This window comes from Bradysia coprophila, unplaced genomic scaffold (assembly GCF_014529535.1).
Source record: "Bradysia coprophila strain Holo2 unplaced genomic scaffold, BU_Bcop_v1 contig_297, whole genome shotgun sequence".
NCBI lineage: Eukaryota > Metazoa > Arthropoda > Insecta > Diptera > Sciaridae > Bradysia > Bradysia coprophila.
The window spans coordinates 8,710,138-8,734,414 of NW_023503555.1; the positions used below are offsets into that span (position 1 = coordinate 8,710,138).

General features: G+C 37.3%; 2 protein-coding genes across 2 annotated transcripts; both read right to left on the reverse strand.

Moving 5' to 3' along the window:
* Window positions 1-23,550, reverse strand: LOC119079031 (striatin-3). Its single transcript, XM_037186815.1, has 4 exons — window positions 22,976-23,550; window positions 3,396-4,041; window positions 3,209-3,325; window positions 1-3,137 (listed from the first exon to the last, which is right to left on the reverse strand). The coding sequence occupies exons 1-4, from the start codon at window positions 23,246-23,248 to the stop codon at window positions 1,987-1,989; spliced, it is 2,187 nt and encodes a 728-aa protein (XP_037042710.1). The 5' UTR covers window positions 23,249-23,550; the 3' UTR covers window positions 1-1,986.
* LOC119079097 (aurora kinase C-like) lies at window positions 14,214-15,554 on the reverse strand. Its single transcript, XM_037186914.1, has 2 exons — window positions 14,610-15,554; window positions 14,214-14,540 (listed from the first exon to the last, which is right to left on the reverse strand). Exons 1-2 carry the CDS (start codon window positions 15,289-15,291, stop codon window positions 14,269-14,271), a joined length of 954 nt encoding a protein of 317 aa, XP_037042809.1. The 5' UTR covers window positions 15,292-15,554; the 3' UTR covers window positions 14,214-14,268.
* Window positions 23,551-24,277: the final 727 nt, after the last annotated feature.

The following is a 24,277-nucleotide window of genomic DNA, read 5'->3' on the forward strand; positions in this document are numbered from 1 at the left end:
AAACTTTAACTGAGCCTGTTAACCAATTTCGATTAATTGACTACATTTCAAACTAAGTGTTGAACATAACGCAAATTGTCTAATTTCTTAATAAAACAGATAAATGATATGCTCGAAGTAAAGGCTATACGATTACAGGCTCAGATTTCACGTTACGAAACCTCTGACTATCGATTCCAGACCATCACTGACGGTCAAGTCAAATATCAGGAACTCGCTGGCGATGTTCACCTCGGATCGACAGATCAGAGGTTTTCTTTAGCTGGACATACTAGCACCTATATATTACCGTCAAAACTCTGAGTGTCGAACATTCTATACAATGAAAGCGTTGACAGAGAACTTGTGCCATAATAGAAATTGATTAAAAACGAATTCTAAATCCAGCAAATCAGCTAGTTAGTGTAGTTGAACGTCTTACTGGAACAAGATTGAGTGACGTTATAGTCATTTCGAATTCGAAGCAAATGCATCCAGATGGAATATTTGAGCGTGAAGATTGGAGTCTGATTTTTAAGTCTTCCGATCATCAATTTCTAGGACAAGATAGCGAGAAAGTTGTTCAGGGAACGGATCCAGAAAATTTGACCAGGGTGGTTTTTGAATAAATGCATTTTTAGGGTACAAAAATTAATTAAAAAAAAATAACATTCTGATCAACAGAGGTGGATCCGCGCCTGAAATGAAAGAATTGTAAAAAAAATCTTAGAAAGAGAAGAGCGGATTGGATTCCACTGAGACCGTTAGATCAATGACAGATTGAATGGACATTGAAAAGCGAATACGAAATGATGGCGATTTTATGGGACCAAGTTGGTTTTTCATGTTTTTGTTATGAGTATGAGAGTAATGATATTCACATGATTCTTATGTTGTTTGATGACCGATATAAGTTAACAAAATAAGACAAATTTGTTTCCTAATTATTTCTCCGGCTAGAACGATTTTAATAATTAATAAAACTTTGACTGAAATCATCGCTAAATGGGGCGAAGAATATTCCGTTCCTTTCTCGGTCGGGAAAATTCTTCCAATTTTTTTTCTCTAAATCTAACGAAAAAGTAACCGTAAAAAACACTAAAAATAAACAAAAAAAAAAGTTGTTTGTTTGTTGTCGTTAAATAAATTACATGACTTGAATAAAATTGTAACAATTACACAAACACACATAAGGAAGTAAATAAAAAAATAGTTTGTCCTCACTCTCTCTTCATAATAAACCTTCTCTCCGTTTCACTACAATTATTTAAAAATGCCAATCGAGAGGAGAGAGGACGACGACAAACTGGAAAAGCATTTTTCGTTTGATTGTTTGATGTCATTTTCTGAACAATTTTAATTAAATTTATTAAAATCAGTGAACGTGGTCGCATTGATTTGTTTGTCGATTGTTTCTTGAAAAAAATTTGCAAAAATGGCATTGGACGAAGAGATTTTATTTTATAAATTAAATTTCTTAAAGAGTCTAGGATCCGTGTGGCGGTCGCGTTTATTGTTCTTTCTCTCTAATTTTTCCATTTTCTCTCAAACATCTGACATTGGCATTTCGTTCGGTTTTTATTTCGTTTATTCCCCCCCACACACACAAAGTTCACAATTTTGGAGCTCGTTCAGAAACTCTTCGTTAAGTTTCACTGGGGAGGATTTTGACACTTCTTTCATATAAAGTATGTCAAAATCTTCACTTTGGATAACGAATTTTTAGTTCCTGAACGAGTTCTTGTTGTTCCATGTTATTAAACAAAAAAGAGAGAGATAGAGAACGAGAGAGAGAGAGAGAGAGTAACTAGAAAATAAAAACGAAAATTGTGTTGTAGAAATTTGCATCGCACTTTCTTTTAAACAAAATAAAATTAATTAATTTCAGTGGTTGTCTACTCAATATCTTGCTTTTCTTTATGTTCTCTTGTAACCGCGTTGCACTGCTTAAATTTGTTGTTGTCGTTCGTCCACTAATTCCAAAATTTAATTTCTTTAACTTTAAATTTAAACAAAAACTTTGGCCACCGCATCAGCCCCAGCACTAGCAATGAACGCTCGCGACGGATGAAATGCAACATCGAAAATGCTCTCATCGAATTTCTTTCGATGGGCCGTGATTTCCTGTTCGCACGTTCGATTGTCCAAATTCCACAAACGAATCGAACAGTCATGCGAACCGGACAACAAGTACAGACCGTTGGCATCGATCGCTAAACTGGTCACCGGTTCCAGATGCGCCACCATCGAGTGCATGAGATTGCCGGTTCGATTGTCCCAAAACCGGATGTGCCGGTCCTCGTGCGCGGTTATCGTAATCGGCAACGTTGGATGACTGATCACTTTGTTGATGAATCGACCGATCATAAAACTAATTTCGTTCGTTTCCAATCGCACCACCGGCTTGGTCGATTCGATATCGTAGATGACGCAACGGGATACTTTGTCATTGTATGCCACGACAATTTGTTCGGACACTTCACGAACGAAATCGACCGAGGCTGGAATTCCTTCACTCTCCGAACCGAATGTGCTCAGATATTGGACCTTGGACTGCGGCGACCACAGTTTGACGTATCCATCTGCCGAACACGACACCAAATGGCCGCCGGTATGATGGACAGACAATCCCCAAACGGCATCCGTGTGACCGTCGAGTGTGCTCCGCAGCACCGATGGATCGTAGCTGTCATATGGATCTATATTCGAATTCGGCAAATTCCAACAGTGTATGGAACCGTCCAATCCGCCCGAGTAGCACTGCTCGCCATTCGTAGACATTGTAAGACATAAGACTGGTCCAGTGTGAGCTCGAAACGTGTACAGCGGTTCCACATCCAGGCCAGCCGATTTTTTTGTTAAAACAGTTTTCTGCAAATTCCACAGCTTCAAGGTATGATCTTCGGACGCTGTTATGAGAACGGGCTCCTGCGGATGAAATGCTAGCGCACGAACACCGTCAAAGTGCGAACGTAATGTGTATTTGGCATTCCAAGTTCGTCGATACGCTTCTTTCGAATTTGAAACGTCGTATGTCGTCTCGGCTTCATTGTTCACTGTCAATTGAGCCAGCTCACCTAAGCCTAATGAAGAGTCCACATCTTCGTCGTTTCCACTTATCAATGGACGTCTGGTTGTGTCGGTTGCATTTGAATAACCTGCATAATGATTGTGTTGGATCGATAAGTAAACCTGAGCGGTTCTACAGAATAGCAATAGATCGACTTACCCAACGATTTGGTCCAATCCGAATCTTCTATTTTATTCGAAGACATATTGGAATCTTCTCCTTCGGCAGTTAGTAGATTTAATTCATTTAGAACTTCTTCGGCTTCAGCATCCACATCTATACACATGGGAATGAGGACAGAACAGTTAGTGGTACTCACAAAGCACAGTTAGTCTAAAGCACCTACCATCGCTTTTAATTCCTTTGGTTTTACGTTTCGATGTCTTAACCTCACAGTCATCTTCTAGTGGGATGTCTAATCCTTCAGCCAAATCATCGTCGTCGGACATTTCAACATCAGCTGATCCCAAAAATTCAAAATTGGCTAGCACGGCCGCTTCCGAATCCAATATCATTAATTCAGCTACACCGGTCTGTGATTTCTTAGCTGGCGTCCGTCGCCCTTGTGATTCACTAGCTCGTTTATTGTTTTCGTTACCATTTATGCTTGGCGAATTGTTGTCGTCCTGTTCGGAATTATTGTTCAATCCGAGCAACGACCGGACACGATTCGAACGCACGTCGATTATCGTGTCAGTGTAACCAATCTCTTGCAGATACTGTCGAAGTAATTGACGTCCCTGTCTCCATGTTATATTTGATACGGAACTGAATGGCACTTCGGAGTCTGGAGCCACTTCGTTACTAATGCCAGTTTCGTCGGTTGGCGGTTTGATATCGTTCATCGACGGCGGATCGCAACCGAATTTGAGACGATGGAATTTTGCACGTTCTTGCTTTAGAGCATATTCGAGCATTTTTATGCGACGAATCAAATCGGATTTTAGCGATTCTTGGCCCTTGCGCTCACCAACTAGGACTGCTATGCGGGCCTGTAATGGAAGAGAGAGATTTTATCGATTAGATTTGAGATGTTAGCTGGTTTTTTGTTGTTGAGGTATTTGAATTCAAAGCCTTTGTCCCACAAGTGCTGGGCATCGCGTGGGATTATTTACGCAATTAATGCTAAGGAAATAATACCTAATTTTCGATTGAAGTTCTTTCTGACTTTCTTACAACAGATTTTCGTAGACCTTTTGACGAAGATGGCTAATCACAGTAATACTGAGCCAAAATTGTTTCATTAGTTTGAAAGCACCTCTTCCAAATCCTCAATCATACAACAGGTCGGACAGAATTTCATGATTTTCCATTTACCAAAAAGCAGAACATAAATTTACTGATCAGCAGATGCTCAGAACAAGTCAGGTAGCACGATTAAGCCTGAACCACCATAATCCTGGACCCGGAATTTTTATATCAGTTCTGATAACTTCAGGGTCAGGTTAAGGTTGAACCTGAAATGAGGAAGCCTGATTCAAATCAGGTTGGTGTCGGGTTGAACCTGAAATCTTACATTCGGGTTTGGGCTGAGATCAGGTTCAATTCAACCTGAATTTAATCAGGTCCAGGTCACCCTTAACTAAATCACGTAGACCTGAATCTGATCGCAGCCTTAGTGGGAACAGAACATTGAGCACATAAGCGGTCACTATGTGCAATTCAGATTCTTGGTACTGTCCATTGTAGATGTGATGTGATGTGAGTCATCCTTAACATTTAAACAAGAGTCAAGTATAATGTTCATTGGCTGTGCAGCATTTGTCGAAAACAGAATACAACTGGCACGGAGTATTGTACTTAATTTGTTACCCGTACTGTGTCTCATATATTATTTTCACATGAGATGGGAAAGTATTTACAAGACTAAGAGTTCACCTCGCAGACATTTCTCTAAGAAAATAAATCGAGCAATTAAATTCCACCCGACTTGGTGGGTCCAAGCAATATAAATGCATCAAAACGTATAAGGGACCGTTCATAAATTACCTAACTCAAAAATCAGATTTTTATAGGACTAAATGTCACGTAAAATGATTTAAATGTAAAAAAGTGACTAAAACATTATACCTCCTTCCCCGACTTGTGTTACGTAATTTATGAACGAACCCCAATTATTCTTTACTACGACATATTCCAGCCTCAAAATAACGTTTGAACCAACATACATTCACGACTACACACTAATTTATCGATGTGGTTCCAGGGAAAGACAACCACATTAGCTGTTCCGTTTGTCTCGCGTTCAAGTCTTTTTCGCCTCTTCATTTTCGTGTGCAGCTTTTTTGATGTATATTTTTTCGAGTGAAACTCTTTTAAGTGATTTTCCCTCGATGAGATTTTTATCGGACATGCTAGTTGCACGATTGAGGATATGTGGAAGTGGGGTAAATTCTCGAAAATTCTTGAATGTTAGAATTTTCATGGATTTGGCAAATTTTCAAAAATCTTGAGAATACAGTCAGAGGCAATGCAATTTCCCCATAAATTTGCTTCATATGTTTTTCAGCTGATCCACACATACAATCAATCTATGGTAGTGAAAAGATGTAAACAGTTTTGATTGTTCGTGTGGATCATCTGAAAAACAGCTGAAGCAAATTCATGCTGAAATTTCACTGCCTCTGACTGTATCAAGAATAATTTTCACGAAAATAGGCTCTGGTTTAATGACGATTTTAAGAGTTGTTCATCTAGCACTTACACATACACAACTTACACAAACTACACTAACTACCGAACGACTAAATATTATTATTTATCACCTCCAGTTCACATATTCCGCAATAGTTAAGAGTGTCAATAACCGAAATTGTTGCAAATTTCAATAACACACAACGATCAAAACCGAGATATTGTTGTTGTTGAAGCTATAATCTATTTTACGCGTTATAAACTGTTCATGAACGCAATAAACGAAAAGCAAAGTAAGATATCATCGACGGACTGCAATGGAATGATTTCAGGCATCCGAAACGACTTGCAATAAACCGTTTTAGAAAAATATAAAAATTTTATTAAAAACAGAGAAACAATTAAAATGTGGCGTTTCTCAGCTGTAATTAACGAAAAGAAATAAAGAAAAAAAAATTGTGTCCGATATATTGGGTGAAAGTAAATAATTCTCGGTTTGTGTGTACAGTTAATGTGTTCAAAAGCCTATGAAAATCAGCCATTTGGAAACTATAAATATGTCTTAGTACGGCAGCAAAGTGTTATTCAATGTACGAATTGAAACAGATTGTGATTTCAGTTTTAATGAAATGTTTCTGCTTGCTACTTTAGCAAGTTGTGCCGACTGCCTAGATACATTTTTATTAAAATTAATTCGGGCGCAATAATCAAACGGTCATTCCGATCAGAAGGAGTTTTCAAAACAAAGCCATTCATGCAAAGGGACCATAAGGGATTCTAAATTTAGCCGTTTTCCGAGACCGCAACCGAATAAAAGTTTTTAATAGAGTTGTTGATTCCAACCGATGAATTTCGTCTTTTATACGAAAGTTTAAATAACATTAAAACGAGACAAGGTCATCGCTTCATATTCGAGAATGTGTTGCATGACTATATGTTACAACCCGTTCTGTACAACCACTAATTATTAGATTATAATCAACGAACTAATGAAATTAGCCAATTAACCATGAGGAACAGGTGTAAATAACACTGAATGCAGAAGAGGGAACGTATCAACGAGAAGTTTACGAATGGGAGACCACAAACACGAAGTGGTTGAAATAGCGATCAATGCAAAGTTAACTTTCTCATGGAGTCATAGACCGTCAGCGTACGTGCTTAGTATTATTCTCAAGGTGATAAACTATAGTGAGTTCATAGATTCTGATCTGAGTGGCCTCCCCAAAGCTTACAGTGTTGTTTTTTCCATCATAACATCACGAGGTCATTGTTTAGAGCCTGATGTCTTTGCTATATCGTTCCACTACTTCTCTTTCTGTGGAACTTTTTTTTTTGAGTGCCTTGAAGGCCTTAAAACAGAAGGAAAGTGTAGCACTGGAAGATATTTCAGTCAACTGATATCACAGAAAAACCAAACTGCCGTCAAAATGTAGGTTTTCACGCCAAATTTGAATTACATTTTCAGTGCTAAGACTTGATGGGCTCGATAAGCTCAAAGTTAGAATATGTGATTTGTCCGACACGGCAGACCTTTCTTTAAAAATGTGTTTCTTCTTGTGACAGCACTGCAATTCATTCATTTATTTAGCTTTAAGTCAACTAACAGTTAGAGGCAGTGAAGTTTCAGCATGACTTTGCTTCAGCTGTTTAAAACTGTTTACGGTTTTACCACTACCACGCGTTGTTCATGTTTAATAACAGTAAACAATAAAAGACAAAGTCTCTTAAACTAATTCGAGTTATGCTGTCAATCGTCAATCACGCGAATTTTGAAGTCCACGCACCTTAAAATAGTTAGCAAGAAGTGAGTGGTTTGGTTGGTTAGGTGCTTTTTCTTAAATTCCAACAGTTCCACTTCTCATATGTTCACTGTTTGTACATTACATAAGTTGTCTCAATCTATTCGTGCGAGAGTAAGCAGTACACATTCGAGTATAAGGGGGAACATATGAAACGTGTGGGACTAAGAAAAACAGAGATTTGCTTGAATATTGATAAGTATTTTGAGGTGAGTATAAGGCTGTTTCAAGTCTGGAAAATAGGACAAATATCTTGAATATCATCCAAGGGTACTACTTGTTGCCGAAAAATCCCGTTTAGACAATTGTGTTTTCATCTAATTGGAACAGAATTCAGTTTTGTTGACAGAATTGATTGTTTAAAAGCTTACGACGTTTATATCGTTTAAAATTGACATAATTTCAGTTCAAAATTGATTAAATTATAACGACGTCGCTAAATTAAACAACGTTGTTGCGGTATAGTGTCTGGTAATACCAGACTCTGGTATGCTTTTCGTATTATAATACGTCGCATTGCCAAGCGAAACATATACAAATAATTAACGCAAGAGTTTCTCTTACACCGAACTGTAATGCGCTTAACATGTTACACGACAATTAATGAATGATTCTACATGAACGATTTTCCGAAAAGCATTCATTATCATCCTCATATGCTGTGTGCAAACAGTCGAAGTAGGAGCACAAAGCAATACACAGTATGGCAGTATAAACATAGTTACTGTTTCTCGAGTTACTAGTAAAACATACAATGAAAACATGGACATGGAACGGAATAACTATGGGAAAATCTAATTTTTAGATTTTTTTTATATTCAACGTCTGTGCTAGGGACACAATCATATTCATCTCAACCACATTTTACTGTCAATTATTTCATGAGCAAAATTTTGAAATCCATTTCAGACATATCACACTACTCGACGTTCATTTTAATGGGAAACACTTGACTGTGTATTAACGAGAGAAAGAGAGAGAGAGACATAATTTGATAGAAAAATAAAAATAAAAGAAAAACAGGAAATTTCCATCAAATTAAACGTGTCTCTTATGGAAGAGAGTTACGATGTCGGTGAATTTACATTATATTACACAGTCGACAGAAACTTTCTTCCTTTCTGCATGTAAAATAACATCCACAAACTCAATACACGTTTGTAATTATACAAAAACAGATGAAGAACGAGTAGAGAACGTAGCAGACGCTGCTACGTTAGAGGCTAGCCCCGTGCGAATCAGTATTTATATCTGTTGCATTCACGTGCATCTGTAACCTTAGTGCGTCCGTATCACTACTACGTCCACGTCCTTTTTGCCTGCTTAGCGCTAACGCAAAACATAATTTTTGCCAAAAATAGATTGAGGGAATTGTTCTCGTCACCGCCGCAAAAACCAGGGATGGCAGTGCAGGCGAGTCAGGTCTTTTGAGCTCCAAATTTAAAAAAATCCAATAAAGTGTTAACAAATTGTTCATGAAAATATTGTTTCTTTGATGTGACAGAAGACCGACTTGCCGACAGTGTCAATCAGTAACAGTACTGAGAAATATTGCTCAAATGCACGTTCTATAGATTAAGATTGGCTCGCTCGGAATGTGTTTTTAATGTAGATGGTAAATTCCTTAATCTATTGTACATGGCGCAATTACGAAGTACCTTCGAAATCAGAGCCTGTAATCGTGAAAAAAGAGTTTTCGCGAATTTTTATTAATTTTCGCAAATTTTTACGTGAATCTAAAAAAATCTCGAATTTTTGTGAAAATTCAAGAAAATTCGCAAAAATTTATGAAAATTTGCCAAAACTTTTTCACGATAACTAGCTCTGCTCGAAATAATGCACCTACAAGCAAAAAAAGTCTCAGGGACCTTGAGTACCGGCTTCAGTCTGGGGACCTAATTCAATTTTTATTTTTTATATTTTGGTCTTTAAATGTTCAAAAAAAAAAAACAAACAAAAATTAGCAAAGTCGGACGAAACACTTAATGAAACACGCTATGTGCGAAGAGGGGCCTTTTTTCGCGGATTTGTCAGCTATTTTCATAGACAAATGCTTTGCCCCAACAGTCTGCTTCGACTTCCTTGTCCTACAAACGGCATAACAGTCGTAATAGCCTCGAGTACTTCGTACGGGTCTCAAAATCCGTACCTTTTATGTGATGTGGGTGCATTATGCTATTAATACAAAATTACATGCCATACAAAGTCAAAACACTAAAAAATATGTTCCCTTGTAACGTCGGGTTTTTATGACGAACAACATTTATATATACTCATCGTACATGACATCGTTCGTTACAATGATAATAATTTGAAGAAAACCGACTGAAACTTCCATAAAAATCACTTCAATATTCTTATAGTTGGGACGAGTTATATTAGGTATATGTATGGCTTGAATTGTAATGACTGTTCAAGGGTTGAAGCACGGTATATAAAACGTTTCGGTATTGATTATAATGCATTGGTTATTTAATTGGCTGATGATATATGATCTAAAGTCGATTTGGTTGGGTTGTACACACCAAATTAACGGCAAGACCATACCAGTGAAGTAATTTATCCATTTTTACCTTTACTTGCTAATTGGAATTTTTGTCCACTTTTACACCGTCCACACACGATATGGGACACTGTAAAGAGGAAATATCATGTTTTGTCTGCATAATTGATAGTAGCTCGCTCTGCCTATCAGTATGTTACAGTAATATCAATGAGCAACCACAAATGATGAGAATGCATAGTGGGGTCGGAATGGTTGGCTTGTAATTGGTTTGACTTTGAATTTGAAACCAATTCTTTTACTTGGATAAATTTGATCATCATACGGTAGCAGCATCAATGGTACATAATAAATAGAGATCATGGCACAGGTAATAGTATATTACGTAAATACTTGCTTGTAAATTTGTTGTTTTGACAAGTGTGAGAGTTAGGGAACGAGCCGAAGGCGAAACAATCCATAACAACAGGTTAGAAGCAATTACGTAAGTGCATCATCATGCAAATCATAATGTGCAAAGGTTTGCGACATCGTGTCATAATTACACATCTAAAGCCTAATGAAGTACTTTCCCCTCGATGTAATAAATAATCATTTCTGAACTGTCATAAACAGTGACGAAAAGTACACTTTGCCGCATGCTAGCATGTAAAATGTTTTGTTTACAAACCCCGTATGTCAGTTCTTCAAAAGGCCTCGGTTTGAAGTCGATTCCGTAATGATTCCGTAAACGAAAAATATTGGGTCAGGCACACTGACACATACGTTTAATTCGTGACGACTATCTGCATCTCCTTCTATCACATTTTTCTCTATATCTTGCATATCTTTCGCACGCATGACATACTTTATGAACGGTCCCATTGGCTCGAAACTGTAGCCTTTTCAGAGAATGATGTGCATGGACTAACGGTGGAGTAAAGATCTAAGAAAGTTACCAGAACAACTTCTATTCGTTGGTTGCAGCACTGCTTGAGCCGTCAGCCAATGAGTTGCTTAGAATTTTGTTCAAGCTGTCTGGAAATCAGACCTTGGAACTAGACCAAAATTTCAGCGAACAAAAATTTTGAGAATGTTAGTCCAGGATTACATCGTCCCAGTCAACTCGTACTTTCAGTTAGTACCGCCACAACTGTTTCAACGGCACTATCAATTGAACACCTTTTTCCTCAACACTATGTGTAGGTTTCCCATGTACGTGCTAAGGTAATTGCTTAAATTAACTACAAGAAATCGGAATTGTGATGAAACAACAAAGGAAACTTTCATCAGACACACACACAACCATTTAATCAATTTAATTATAGATTCCAAAGTGTGAACAGAGTCTTTACGAGAAAACATTGAGTTCAATCTCTGTGTAAAACTGCCAATTTGAATCAAGTTACTGCGTTCCGCTGACTGAACCAAACCACCCATCCATTATGTTGTTGATATTTACTCGATTCTACTATCAAAATCAATATTCTACTGTTGGCTGAAATAGTGTTGTGTCTGGCAATTTATTCCGAAACAAATCGAATGGAAGGGAACACAAGCATAATTTGCATGCAATGTAGGGTACGTGGATGGAAAGAAGAATTTTGTTTTTATATGGAAAAGTGACGACAGAGCCACTGTAATTTTATGCGTAAAAAGAGAGAAGGAAAAAAAATGTTATTTCAAAACACGATAACGTTCTAATTGCTTCGATAATGTAGTTGTTTCCACTGTTCGACATATATACAAATGTTCGTTCACTGTAAATTGTGGGCGCTGAAAATAAAAATCACTTATTGTAATCGCATCGCGTAACAATTGTTTCGCTGCTGCTACGCTATACATATTTCGTGCACCGAGATAAAAACCAGCAAAAATTTCTTATCGAATTCGTAATACACCCAAAAAGAAAACCGAAACGTAAAGTAAATATTTTCCTTTCGAGAACTGGGTTCAAAGTTCAATATGTTTCGGTCGGGATTTGTGTTTCACAAATCATACAAAAATCGAATTGGATTTTGTTTTTCCCTACTTTTTCTGTATTCTCTCAGTGACTGGTTTGTAATCTAAGTGCAAGGCGCACTGAATAATAATTGTGTCGTCATTTCAAAGCGATAATAATTTGCGTCGAACATTTTCATCGGTATCGCTGTAGTAGTGGTGATGAATGTGTAAGCTTTTTGAATTTTAATAAATCAATCAGATTGGTGTCAGTAACGTATTGCGTATAAGAAATGGGAAGAGAGCTACTACAGTTTCAAGGGTAACCTCTGAGAAGTACGTTTGCTGGACATTTTACTCTTTACAAAGTACTAGTGAGCTAGACAGGCATGAACCACGCACTCTATGTACCATCCGAAAGCACAAATTCATAGGCAAATTCGTGTGCCAATTACCCTCAGCAAAAATAACGGGTGGGTCTGACGACACTCACATCTTTATAAGGCTAAAATTTGTAACCACTGCGTCATCTCTTGTTTCGAGCGGTGAGAGGGTCCTATCTTTCCTAGTGTTCAAATAACATCAAATTTCACCATATTTGTCAGAGCAACTGGACTTGAAGTATAATTTTCGAATGTTAAACCACTGATCTTGAAAGGCCGCAAAAGTCCACAGGGTAGTCGAAGAATAATAAGATGGGCTCGTTTTAAAGCCAGGAATTGTTTCCGAACAAACACCGTCCGATTGATACTAAACACCGAAATTAGTGAACCGTCTAACAAATAGGGATGGCTTTCGTATTTTCGAAACGTTTTTTGACTTAAGGCCAGTGGTGGTGCCGCGACGTCAGAGGTATCGGATTTCTTTGCACTCTATCTTATACTTCCATCATTACACAATCAAAAAAGAATCACGAAAATCGGTTGTTTTGTCCCTGACTTTTCACTCCCGCCGTTTTTTAGGGCTTTTGAAACACTGTGACGGGTCAGTTGCACGGGTTCTTCCTTCTCCCCTGCAAATTAACATAAAATCGGTCCTTAATTTTTGTATTACCCCAAATTTAGTGCTGAAACATATGAAGTGCTTATCCTAAAACTGTGAAGTCCAAAATGTTCTCCTAGAATTATTAGGATGCAACGCAAAATTTCCGACTCATGAAGCCGACAGAAAATATTGTTTTGACTCAAAAGCAACGAAAATTTTTGTAAAAACAATTCTTTAAAACAGTTTGCCGAGATAAAATTCGAGAACATCATTTTAGGGTCTTTTTCATCGATATAATCACACCCAATCATAATTATCCAAAAACTATTTTCGTTGACTGTAATTCGAAAAAATGAAGTTTTGACAACGGTTAGAGTGGGCTGATACTGTGCTACGCTGAGACCTGATTCAGACCTAACTAGTAATATTGACACGACAATATCTACGTTCCTATGACCTTATCAATGGCACAAACATTCAGAAACATCAAACGTCCATTTAAAACAATTATTGGTGTGGCACTTGAAATGCATATTACATTGAGATTGTGTAACCAGTGTTTCTAAAAATAAAAGGCTGTCGATGTTTGTGCATTTTACGTGATAAGTGCGGCAATAAAATCGTAACTTCAATTGAACAAACGATTCAAAGTAAGCGCAAACTTTGCCTGAAATTCTTAACGCCCGATTGAAAACAAATAATTTCCAACAAAAAACAATCGAATTGATTGACCCACCGAAACTGTTGGACGACGACCGACTTGGCGTCGGAATGAAATTTAAATTAAATTTTGCGATTTGTGCTATGTCCAATTGGCATAGCAGTTTAATCAACGAAATTTATTGCGGAAATCCCAACGAAAGTCTGGTGATTTGTTCAGCGTTTCCGTGTAAGTGATGTACTTGTTTCACCTTACGGTGAATTAAAAGGGATTGATGTTATTTGTCTCAACAGAAAGCCATTAATTTTCAACTTCTGGGAGGAAATTTTTCTTTTATTAACAGCTTGAACGGCAGTGGTATATCAACATACCAATGGGGAAACTATGCGAGCAAATCTTGTCCTATCTTGCTATTGGTGACTATTGGCGCATCATTTCCTTCTATTGGCACCAATAGCAAACAACATATATATCAGACCGTCGTATCTCCTAACTGAAACCTTCGCCTGGCCACTTTACATTGAGTTACTTAGGTTAAGTTTGAATGTAACTTAAAGAACTGAAAGCAGCCTTTCAATGTCAATGTGAAATCTGATTAACATTGACATCGCATGTATAACGGACAATTAGTGGGAGAATGAACGACTCAAAACATCCATAATCAATTTTGAATTCATTCAGCAAAATATTCGAGCACAGTAAGTAACAACTGAACTTATTGTGTATTGGCAATGATCCAAGGATGGTTTTTTACGTTGACCAGAGGTAGACGACGTTCCGGATTCACAACAATCAGTTCTCGAATCAATTGGCATGCTGACTGTGATAGATAATCCGGAAATGGATTGTAGTGTGCCAGGATTGTTTTCCAGTAGGTGTCTTCTTCAGTCGGTGCTTTGAAGGCCCATTCTCCGATGAGTAAATCATAGCACAGAACGCCAAGGCTCCACAAGTCAACTTCTTTGTAATATGGTTCACCGTTTATGACTAACCATTGCAAAGGAAACGTTATCAGTTAGTGTCGGTGTCTCGGAGATAAAGTGAATTTCCACTTACTTTCCGGTGGTATATAGTCACGTGTGCCACAAATCGTACTACGCCTCTGGTTGTGAGTATTCACTGAGCAACCAAAGTCTGCAATTTTTAGTTCATCGTTCGCACCAAGCAGCAAATTTTCTGGCTTAATGTCGCGGTGGATAATTTCACGGTCGTGTAAATAGATAAGAGCTTCCGTACAAGACAGAATGTAGCGGGCAGCACTTTTCTCATCGAATCGTTTGTTCGGTTGCTCGTTCAATTTTTTCAACAGATTGCCATTTGGGGCAAACTCTAAAATCAAATAGACGTCCGTGCCCTGTACGAAGTAACCGTAACTACGTAAAATGTTTCGATGATGCAGACTCGCCTGTATGTCGACCTCTCGCCACACCAAGAATTCATTTACGGGATTAATGTTTTGTTTCTTCATGGCAAACGCTTGCATCGATCTTTTTTCATGCACCAGATACACTTTGCCGAATCGTCCATTCCCCAATCGGTGTTCAATGACAAAATCGGATAACTTCCAGTCGGACTTCTTAATGTCGTCGATTGTTGAAACGTTCTGTTCATTTTCAGCACCGGAAGCAACATTTTCACTCACAGAACACTTTGGTTTTAATGTTTCACCGTTGACTGGTATTGAGTTTCTACTCAACGATACATTCGCACCGTTCTTTTCTGTTAGCACTTGGAGCATTTCTGTGTGTTGTATGATACAGAGCTAATTCTCCGAAGGAAAGATCACATTCAAATTGTATCACTCAAATTTCGACACATTTTCTTTACGATTTCTTTCATTTAAAGTGAATTACTGAATTTCCCGTGCCTCTCGTTCGATCAACATGCAATGTATGAATTGAACTGCATCAATCGGCTAGATGACTGAATGAAGTGAATACAAAAAAGATTCACTCACTCGCTTTGAATACAACGGCAAAATGTGTCGGAAATGTCGGGATGAGTTCTTATGTATAACTAGTTGGGTAGGTAATTCGGGCCAACAAAAAAAGTATAAAGGAAAATTTATAGCAATCATAAGGTAGAATTGTATTTTGAATTATTTCTAGCTTGTCACTCATTGAACTCTCTCGAATGTTTAGTTGGCCCGTACATCTGATTATGCCATAAAAATAGATTGCATTTCTACGTAAATAATTGCATGACTTGACTACCTACTTTACTCAATTTATGTAGAATTTTCTAATTCGCCACATTCAGTGCCGCATTTAGCTTACTCAACGCCCTGGACCATTCTGAATACAGTTTGTGAAAAAAGAATTCTCTTTATTCATTTTACATGCATCATCACTGTTAGGACATTTACGCAGAGAGATGCTAATACGACGACTGGGACGTCGTTTCGACGGATAGAGAGAATATGTCGAATGACAGCTGGTTTTTTGAGTGAAAATTCAATACATTTTCTCTCGGCCAAATTCAAAATCATTCGACATATTCCCTCTATCAGTCGAAACGACCCAGTCGTTATAGTAGCATCTACGTATGTAAATCATTACTAGGCCTCACCTTTTGGGTGGGACAGGTCCCTTGACTGACTGAATGAATATAGATCATTTTCACGTAACAGTAAACAAACAGATACACAATAATTAAAATAACGGAATTGAGGTTAGGTTTTGGTATCGTGTCTGACAGCTCATTTGTTTTAAGTTTGTGCCAAGGTCATTTCGAAATGTCAAATTTCATCCACAGAAAGCAAATTAACTTCAACTTTCAAGTTGACGAAAATTGTAACGAAATATTTACAAAGAAATTGGTTGACGTTTAGGTTATGTTCATCTCTGTGGATGAAATCGTCGTCGTTCGTGTTGTCTAAGTTCGGGTTTTACACAGTCATTTGGAACAAACCCATAGATCAAGGCCGTTTGAAATCCACGTTAAGAAGTACCATCCACGCAGAGGAATGATAAACTGGTACGCCTGTTGCGAGATGGAAGGAACATGTGAATGACAGTTGGTTTCTATGGGATGGAATGAGAGAGAATGTGTAAGTAACTCTCTCACATTATCTCGCTCTCCCATAGAAGCCAAATGTCATTCCAATGTTCCTTCTATCTCGCGGCAGGCGTACCAACTTATCTTTTCTCTGCGTGGATGACATTTCCTAACGTGGATTGCAAACGGCCTTGAAGATGATCTATAGGTTTGTTCCAAATAACCGAACTTTGCAACACGAACGACGACGATTTCATCCACAGAGATGAACATAACCTAAACGTCAACCAATTTCTTTGTAAATATTTCGTTACAATTTTCGTCAACTTGAAAGTTGAAGTTAATTTGCTTTCTGTGGATGAGATTTGACTTTTCGAAATGACCTTGAAACAAGCCTGTAACGATGGACTTTTCTGCGAAGTATGAACATTTAAATACGAATATTGATTCGTTTCGTTTCGAACTTTTTGTTTTGCTTTTCGTTTTAAATTACAGTGGCGACATACCGTTTTTTGATGTGTACAGTAAATGGAAACGAGGCGATAAAATCTCTCCGACTATTTAATGCGACAGAAATTCCACACATTTTATTCGTTTCTCGCGTATGCGTCCACACAATAACATTACACGTCTTCGTGTAATGGGTAAATCTGTATGACGTCACTCTGTCGTTTGAAATCTGAAGTGAGCACATGAGTCGTTGATTTTCAATTAGTTTGACACAAATATTATACGAAAAACATTGTCCGTAAATAATTGATTGAATTGTTGGAAATCGTAAATAGATTTCGATATTATTTGAGGTGGTTAGAAATCACCAGTCTCATGGAGTTTATACATTCCCAGGCTAAAAATTGCTGACCACAAATCAGCTGTAGATTCCGCTAATATTGCAAGCTTTCAGCCATTTGAGTGAGATTATGAATGGAAGTAAATTGAATCATCGTAGCGCTGGATTTGCATACCAATATAGAATGGACCACCTGATGCGAGAAATGAACTAAAATTTTCTATTGTTCTTTAGCATCGAACAAAGGAAATTCTGGGTGAAATTTTGCAGTTGGTGTCCTTTGCTATTTCTACACCTACGGTGACGACATTCAAAACAGTGGGATATCATTTTGGTTACGTTCACCTATTCACCTACGTAGATCTTTAAATTTTGATAGATTTTGAGATAATGAAATTGTGTTGGATGCTATTTGCATCCGGGAGTAAATAGCCTCATATAGACTATTCGCACCAAATTGTCGAAACACCCAACTGTTAGGTCCGTTTGAACAAGAGAGGTTCATGTTGCTTTTGAACTGTTGCGATATGGGTGCAAATAGCCTTTCATCGACAAGCTCCACCTGAGTTAAAATAGTGTATTTTAGGCTATTTACACCCGGGTGCAAAAAGTCACTTCGAAATTCAGAGGACGACTAGTGCGGCCCCTTACGATTCGATGTACAGATAGAGATATCACAGACAGACATCGAAGTTTCCATCGATTTCTTTTCCTTCACTATACCTCGACGTAAAGCAATCATTCAATTACCCTAAGTGACAGTCCACTAATTCAATTCGTATTCCGTTTTACACAATTTTTCCATAAATATCTTTCGTCAATCTGTGCGAGTTGTAAATGATTTTTTTGCAATTTGAAATGGATTGGTCGTTTGTCATTTAAGAAACTGATGTGTAAGTGCAAATGAGCCATAGCAAAGAACAATGAAAAACAAATGAACCTTGGAACAGTGTCGATGGAAATGGTAAACGAATGTTACATGAGTTGGATGACCGAACGTAAATTTGCAGATGAAGAAAAAGAACTTCCAACAGCGGAATTATTAACGACGACAATCAATCGTCCTTTTATCAGCAAAACGTTTTCCCATTTTTTTTCTGCTTCAAATTGAATTTGGTAGCAAGGTAGCTGCCTTCCGTTGAAGGAAAAAAAGAAAATTTCATTTGCAAAGTAGCAAAATAAAACGATTGAGTGGAACCGAGTTCAACGAAACTAAAGCATTCTATTCAAAGTTTGCATAATTCAAAAGAAGTTTCGTAATTAAATAAATTTGGAATGGCAAACTTAGCGAAACACCTGCAAAAGTCTGTAAGAAATCAGTGACCTAAATAATGATGCATCGCGTCGTTCCATTTTATGGATGAAAGGTATTGAATACTCTCTCATTCTCTAATCGAGTGTGGTTGTTAGGTAAGTAAGTCGCAAAGACAGACTTTGTAGGGAATTTTGATTTGTTAACCTCGGAAAAAAGTTGGAAATTTCATATCAAGGGTGTTATTTGTAGGCAAACAGTAGCGAGGGCCACAAATCACCAGAGAAAATGAAGTTCTACATTTTTTGTCCAGAGGTCAACACAACATTTTTCACAACGCAGACGAGAAAATAGTCATTTTCTCCCATCCGCTGAAACATCGGAAGTCTCACTACTCTCTGACCACAAAAATACCATCGAAATACAATTTCTAACTTTTTCCCTTGTTAAACAAATAACTATTTCACATCAAAGGCTTTCGAAATTTCAACTGAGGTAAGAAAACGGGTATTTTCTCGCCTGCGCTGTGACAAATTATTGTGCAGTTTAGAAATCGTTATTTGTTTACCAAGAGGAGAAAGTAGGATATTCGAACAAGAGCGAAAGTTTGCGGCCAGAGCGAAGGAAGGTGAACACATAATTCTCATTCGTGTGAGGCGTGAATAACCATTATATCCACGAAACAAATCAACAGTTGTAAAGAGAAAACAACTACTGTTCATAGGAGAAACAAAAGTTGAGAAAATACAAATTTTTTCACCTGAACTGTCATCGGAGAGAGCATCAACAAAAAGTCATCTTTTCACTGCATTTGAGTGGAGAAAACCAGACGACAGATTGTTTTGACAGTCGGTCCTAATCAAGGTCACGTGAGCGATCGTTTAATATCTAAAACGATTTGTCTTCTATTAACTCATTAACACATCATAGGACCTAAAAGCTTTTCCGTGCCTGATTTCATATTACGAAAATCATTTCAGCGAACCGAATTTTTCTATTTTTATCACTTGTTGGACGGCTCATTGGAACATTTCAATCAATCAAAATCCGTTTCATAATTTTTTTTATTATTGAGAGAAATCGCGTTTCGATATTTAAATTGAACCTATTTGTTGTTGTGTCGTCGTCATACGGAAAAAAGTGTTGTTTTCATTTTCCGTAGTGTAGCTGCACGAGTTAAATTTTTGATTTTGTTAGCAAAAATCGTTTGCTAAAAATAATATTTATCGATACACAAATTTGCCATCGTTGACAGGTGTTTACAACGGAAAGAGAACGGAGGAAAATAAATTTGGAAGAGACGAATTGGGTGGGAAAAAAAACTACGTTGAGTCATTGAATGGATAGACGGCACAGCCGTCTATGGGTAAACGGGCATAGAAATGATGTTTTCTTGCTGGTAATAAAATGGATATTTCGTAGGAAACAATTCGATTTCTTGACGAACAATTCCTTATCGAAAGGGTTTCTATTATTTTGCGTGGGAGGTGTACAACTAAATATCAAATTGACGTGGTAAATGGAAATGAATCTTTAACTAATTTCGCTTAGAGTTGTTTTTTGAGGAGCCTGCGCCCTGAGTGCTTAAATCCAAATTTAATAAAATTCAGAACGTCTTCTTGGACACTTACCAATGGACAGTCAGAAATCACCTTTCAGACCAAGATAATTGTATAGAGATAAAAGTGTTTGAAGCCGGTTTGAAAGAAATCGTTCAGAATTTTACATACTGGAAAATTTGCATGGAATTTGAGGAAGCAGTACCTGTATACACACAGTCACTTGTTTGGTAAGAATGTGTCGCAATACTCAAGAGCAAATGCTAAATGAACTGTTAAATGCAAAAAAGGGACATGTCACATTAGCAAATTATATGAAAACTGAAATTTATTTCATTTAACTCTCTGTTTCAAATATACTGACGATGTCAGTAGTAGTTTTTCTTTAATAAATTCAAACAAAAAACATCGTAAGCCTATTGGTCTGTTCCAAACAAAGGCCTGACACTATTCATGCTATTCTTCATTTTTTATACGCTACTATTCATAGAGTGTCCAGCCCGTGGTTCCAAATTACTGTACACCCGTACCTTAACAACACGAAGGGGAACCAAACCTATGCAATTTTTCATACAAATATTGAACCTCAATGTGTCTATGGATGACAATTCATTTGACCTTGGAACAAACATATTCGAAACGGCAACTAAATCAATGAAAAATAATGTTTCTTATAATTCACTGATATGACATGTACCGTTCCTGCATTTATCTATTCAAATAGCAATTGAACAGGGAGACAAATACAGGTCGCAAAACACCTCCCAAAATGCATCTGGATTGGGAGAAGTTTGATGTGGTACAATGATATGAAAATGAACCTGACTAACAATACTGTGAAGAATGATGCTGTGTCAGAATCATTGTTCACAATTAGTCAGGATCAGTGTTTACAATATTGTTAGTCTAGGGTTCCAGACTTTTAGTCCGCTATAAAGGATGCTTTTCGATCATTTTAAATTTTACTTGAATTGGATGTCCATTACAGAAAAACGTTTTTCAACAGAACTGACCGCTCAACGGGATATAGCTGTAATTTAATTCGGGATATCAAAGCAGGTTTCGTGCGAAATCATTCTCACTTTCGCAAATTCTGTTACTCTTAATGAAGATAGAAAGGTTCTCTGTGATAAACTTTTTCGACACAAAAAAAGGTCTCCTTCGTGGAACTGCACTTTGAACCTTTTTTCCGAACAATTTTTCGTCATAAAACGAGAAAATTAATTGAGAGAATTAGTTTATTGTACGGATCTGTGAGCGAACTGACGATCAATAATGCTCTGGTACAGTCGTCGCCAGTGAAATTTATTCATGAATTTGCTTCAGCTGGTCCACTCATACAAACAAAACGGCTCATATACGGTTTTACCACTGCACACACGCGTGTGTGTAACTATTTCACCCATGTAAAGACTTATGAGCAGTTTGGTTTGAATGAGTGGAACAGGTGAAAAACAGCTGAAGCAAATTCACGCTGAAATTTCACTGACTCTCCCAGTAATAAAAAAAACTTTCAGAGGATTCTAGCAACAAAGCTTAAAGTGTCCACTCCACTCAACAAAAAGTACTCCGTGAGAGAGCCGTGAGAGAGTACTTTTTTGGTAAGAGGAAACTAAGCATAAGTCAATTGAATAGATGAAAGATGGAATCGTCATAGTAATTGGTACTTTGGGTGTTAATCCTTTGTGAGACTTTGAACTGCTTGCAAAGGAAACATTTTTCTAGAAGATGATGTTCATAATGCATTTGCTTTCCATTTTGTCAAAATGCATCATTTGAATTTGAATAGAAATCATTGAATTGCTCTGTAAGTTTACTCAAACGAATTAAAAAAAGACCAACTACAGACCGACAACCGGCACTCAAAGTGTTATTTCTTGTATAAACGTTAAATTGCGTGGTGAACAAGTGAACAACAAGACCAACACGACATAGAAATGGCAATAAAATGACCATTAAATTTGGATTTTATATCGCAACATAAGGAAGCGATGTCAAGAAAGAAAAAAAGAAGAAAAATTCGATGCTTAAATGCGACACACCGAACACATCTACTGTACAAATAATACAGCAAATTGAAATGCAGGTCTTTGACCCAATCAATTTTTAGTTTAATCCCGGTGATATAACAATACGAATTCGCAATCATCCCACTGGCGTAATTCCATTGACATCATAAATTAAAGCGAAGCAGAGAAGACGAAAAAAAAAATTATTCCTAGGTCGCACATCAAACGATAATAAAACAACAAAAAAATTAATAAAACATTTCGCACGCACACTCGCAAACTATTACGGTGTGCCAATGAAGCAACGTCCTCTTTGTGAGGAGAGAAGCAAGAAACACAAAAAAAAAATCAGCTGTGTTTCAGTTGCGAAAACCGTACTGTCCACCACATCGACTACATAATTAAATTAGCATAATGACGAGACGTGTTGTCCTCGTTGTCTTACAAAATTAGCAACGTGTAAGTACGACACTTTTTCGCTGATTGAATGTCCGGATATTTGAAATCTTCTTATCTCTTTTCGGTTGGTCCGTACACTCAATGAATTTACAACTTTTTCGCCCCGAGTACGAAATTTAATTAATAAAATTTTTATGAGATGTGGTCACACAGAGAGAGAGGGTGTAAAGCGACTACGTAGAAAATTTGGTGAAAATTTTGCAAATTCACTTAAAGAAGTCAATACGCCCCCATTCGAGTTCACAGAAAAAATCTTCACAATAAAACGTGTCTTGCGAACGGAACAACGACAGCAAGAAGAAGAAGAGAAAAAAAACGGGGCACCCGTAACACATTTTGCATAATTTTTCTTTTACCTGAAGCTCTGCACGATCAACATCCCATTGAGATCGTTCAATTTCGAAGCGTGAAAATTCGTGTTGAATGTAATGTAGGATGCCCGGCATTGTGTACTGTGGTCCTTTGGACTGTTTTTCGTCGCCCTGTTTATTCAAAACGGCATTGGATGATGACGAGCTGCCACCACCTAATTGTCCCACACCGCCTCCGTTTTGATGTAGCTGGGCCGAATTATCATCCATTTCACGTCTCAGTTCACTATTATCGAATTCACTTCGCATTACTCTCATGACACCATTACTCCACCATTACTTTTTTTTTCTTGTTAGCACACACAAATGTTTTAGTGGTCCCCGAGACAAAGTACGATTTTTATGGTAATTGAATTGGTAGAGTAGTCACTGAATTGTAAGACGTAATTTTTTTGTTACACGACGCACAGTATGCTTACGATCGATTATCGATAGAATTAAATTAGAACACAAGTAACAAATTAATCGAAATCACAGATTTTTGTGCAATTTTTTTTTCAACAACATCGACAAAAGCAGGTTCAAAGCATTTTATAAATCGACGAACGAAATGGACACGAATGACGATCGAGATTTGACGAAAGAACGAAAAGGAACAATAAATATTGCCCGATGTGAATACGCCTTTCTTTTCATTTTTTTGTGAGTGGGCAACAATAAGTGGAAATTTGAACAAGAGCGCCAAAGTCATTGACGAAGTGGAAAGTTGACTTTGAACAAATAAATTATTCAAAGTCAGTAACAAGACAAATGTATTGTTTGCATTTTATTCTTATATTGTAGTGCAGTTAAATGTGGCACTGTTAGTCAGCGTAACGGTGGATGGAAATTATTAAAATGATTTGGAAAATTACCTAAATGCAATGGGCTGTTAATGTACAGAGAGGGACCATCAGAAAGCCCAAAAATAATCAAGTTAAGTTCATTACGTCAAGCTTAAAATCTGAACACGTTTGATGGAGAGTTAAGTGGAAGCGGTTTTTGTAGAACTGATCTTTCGGTTACACGTCAAAATGAGAGAAATCGTAAGCAAATTTATTTTGTTTGCAAAAAGAGTTCGACTGAGGAAATTTTATTCATGAATTTTTGACAGCTGGTCCTGAGGCCAGTTGAGACTCAATACACAGACAAAGTTGAGCGAAGATCAATTAAATTAAACTGGCCTCCAAAAATGAATTAAAATATTTAAATGGCAATCCAAAGTTCGAATTTTGGAAGTATGAAATTCGTATAGAGTGTTCTTCGTGTAGAAAGAAAACCAATAGAGTGTTATGATCAGAGCGAGAA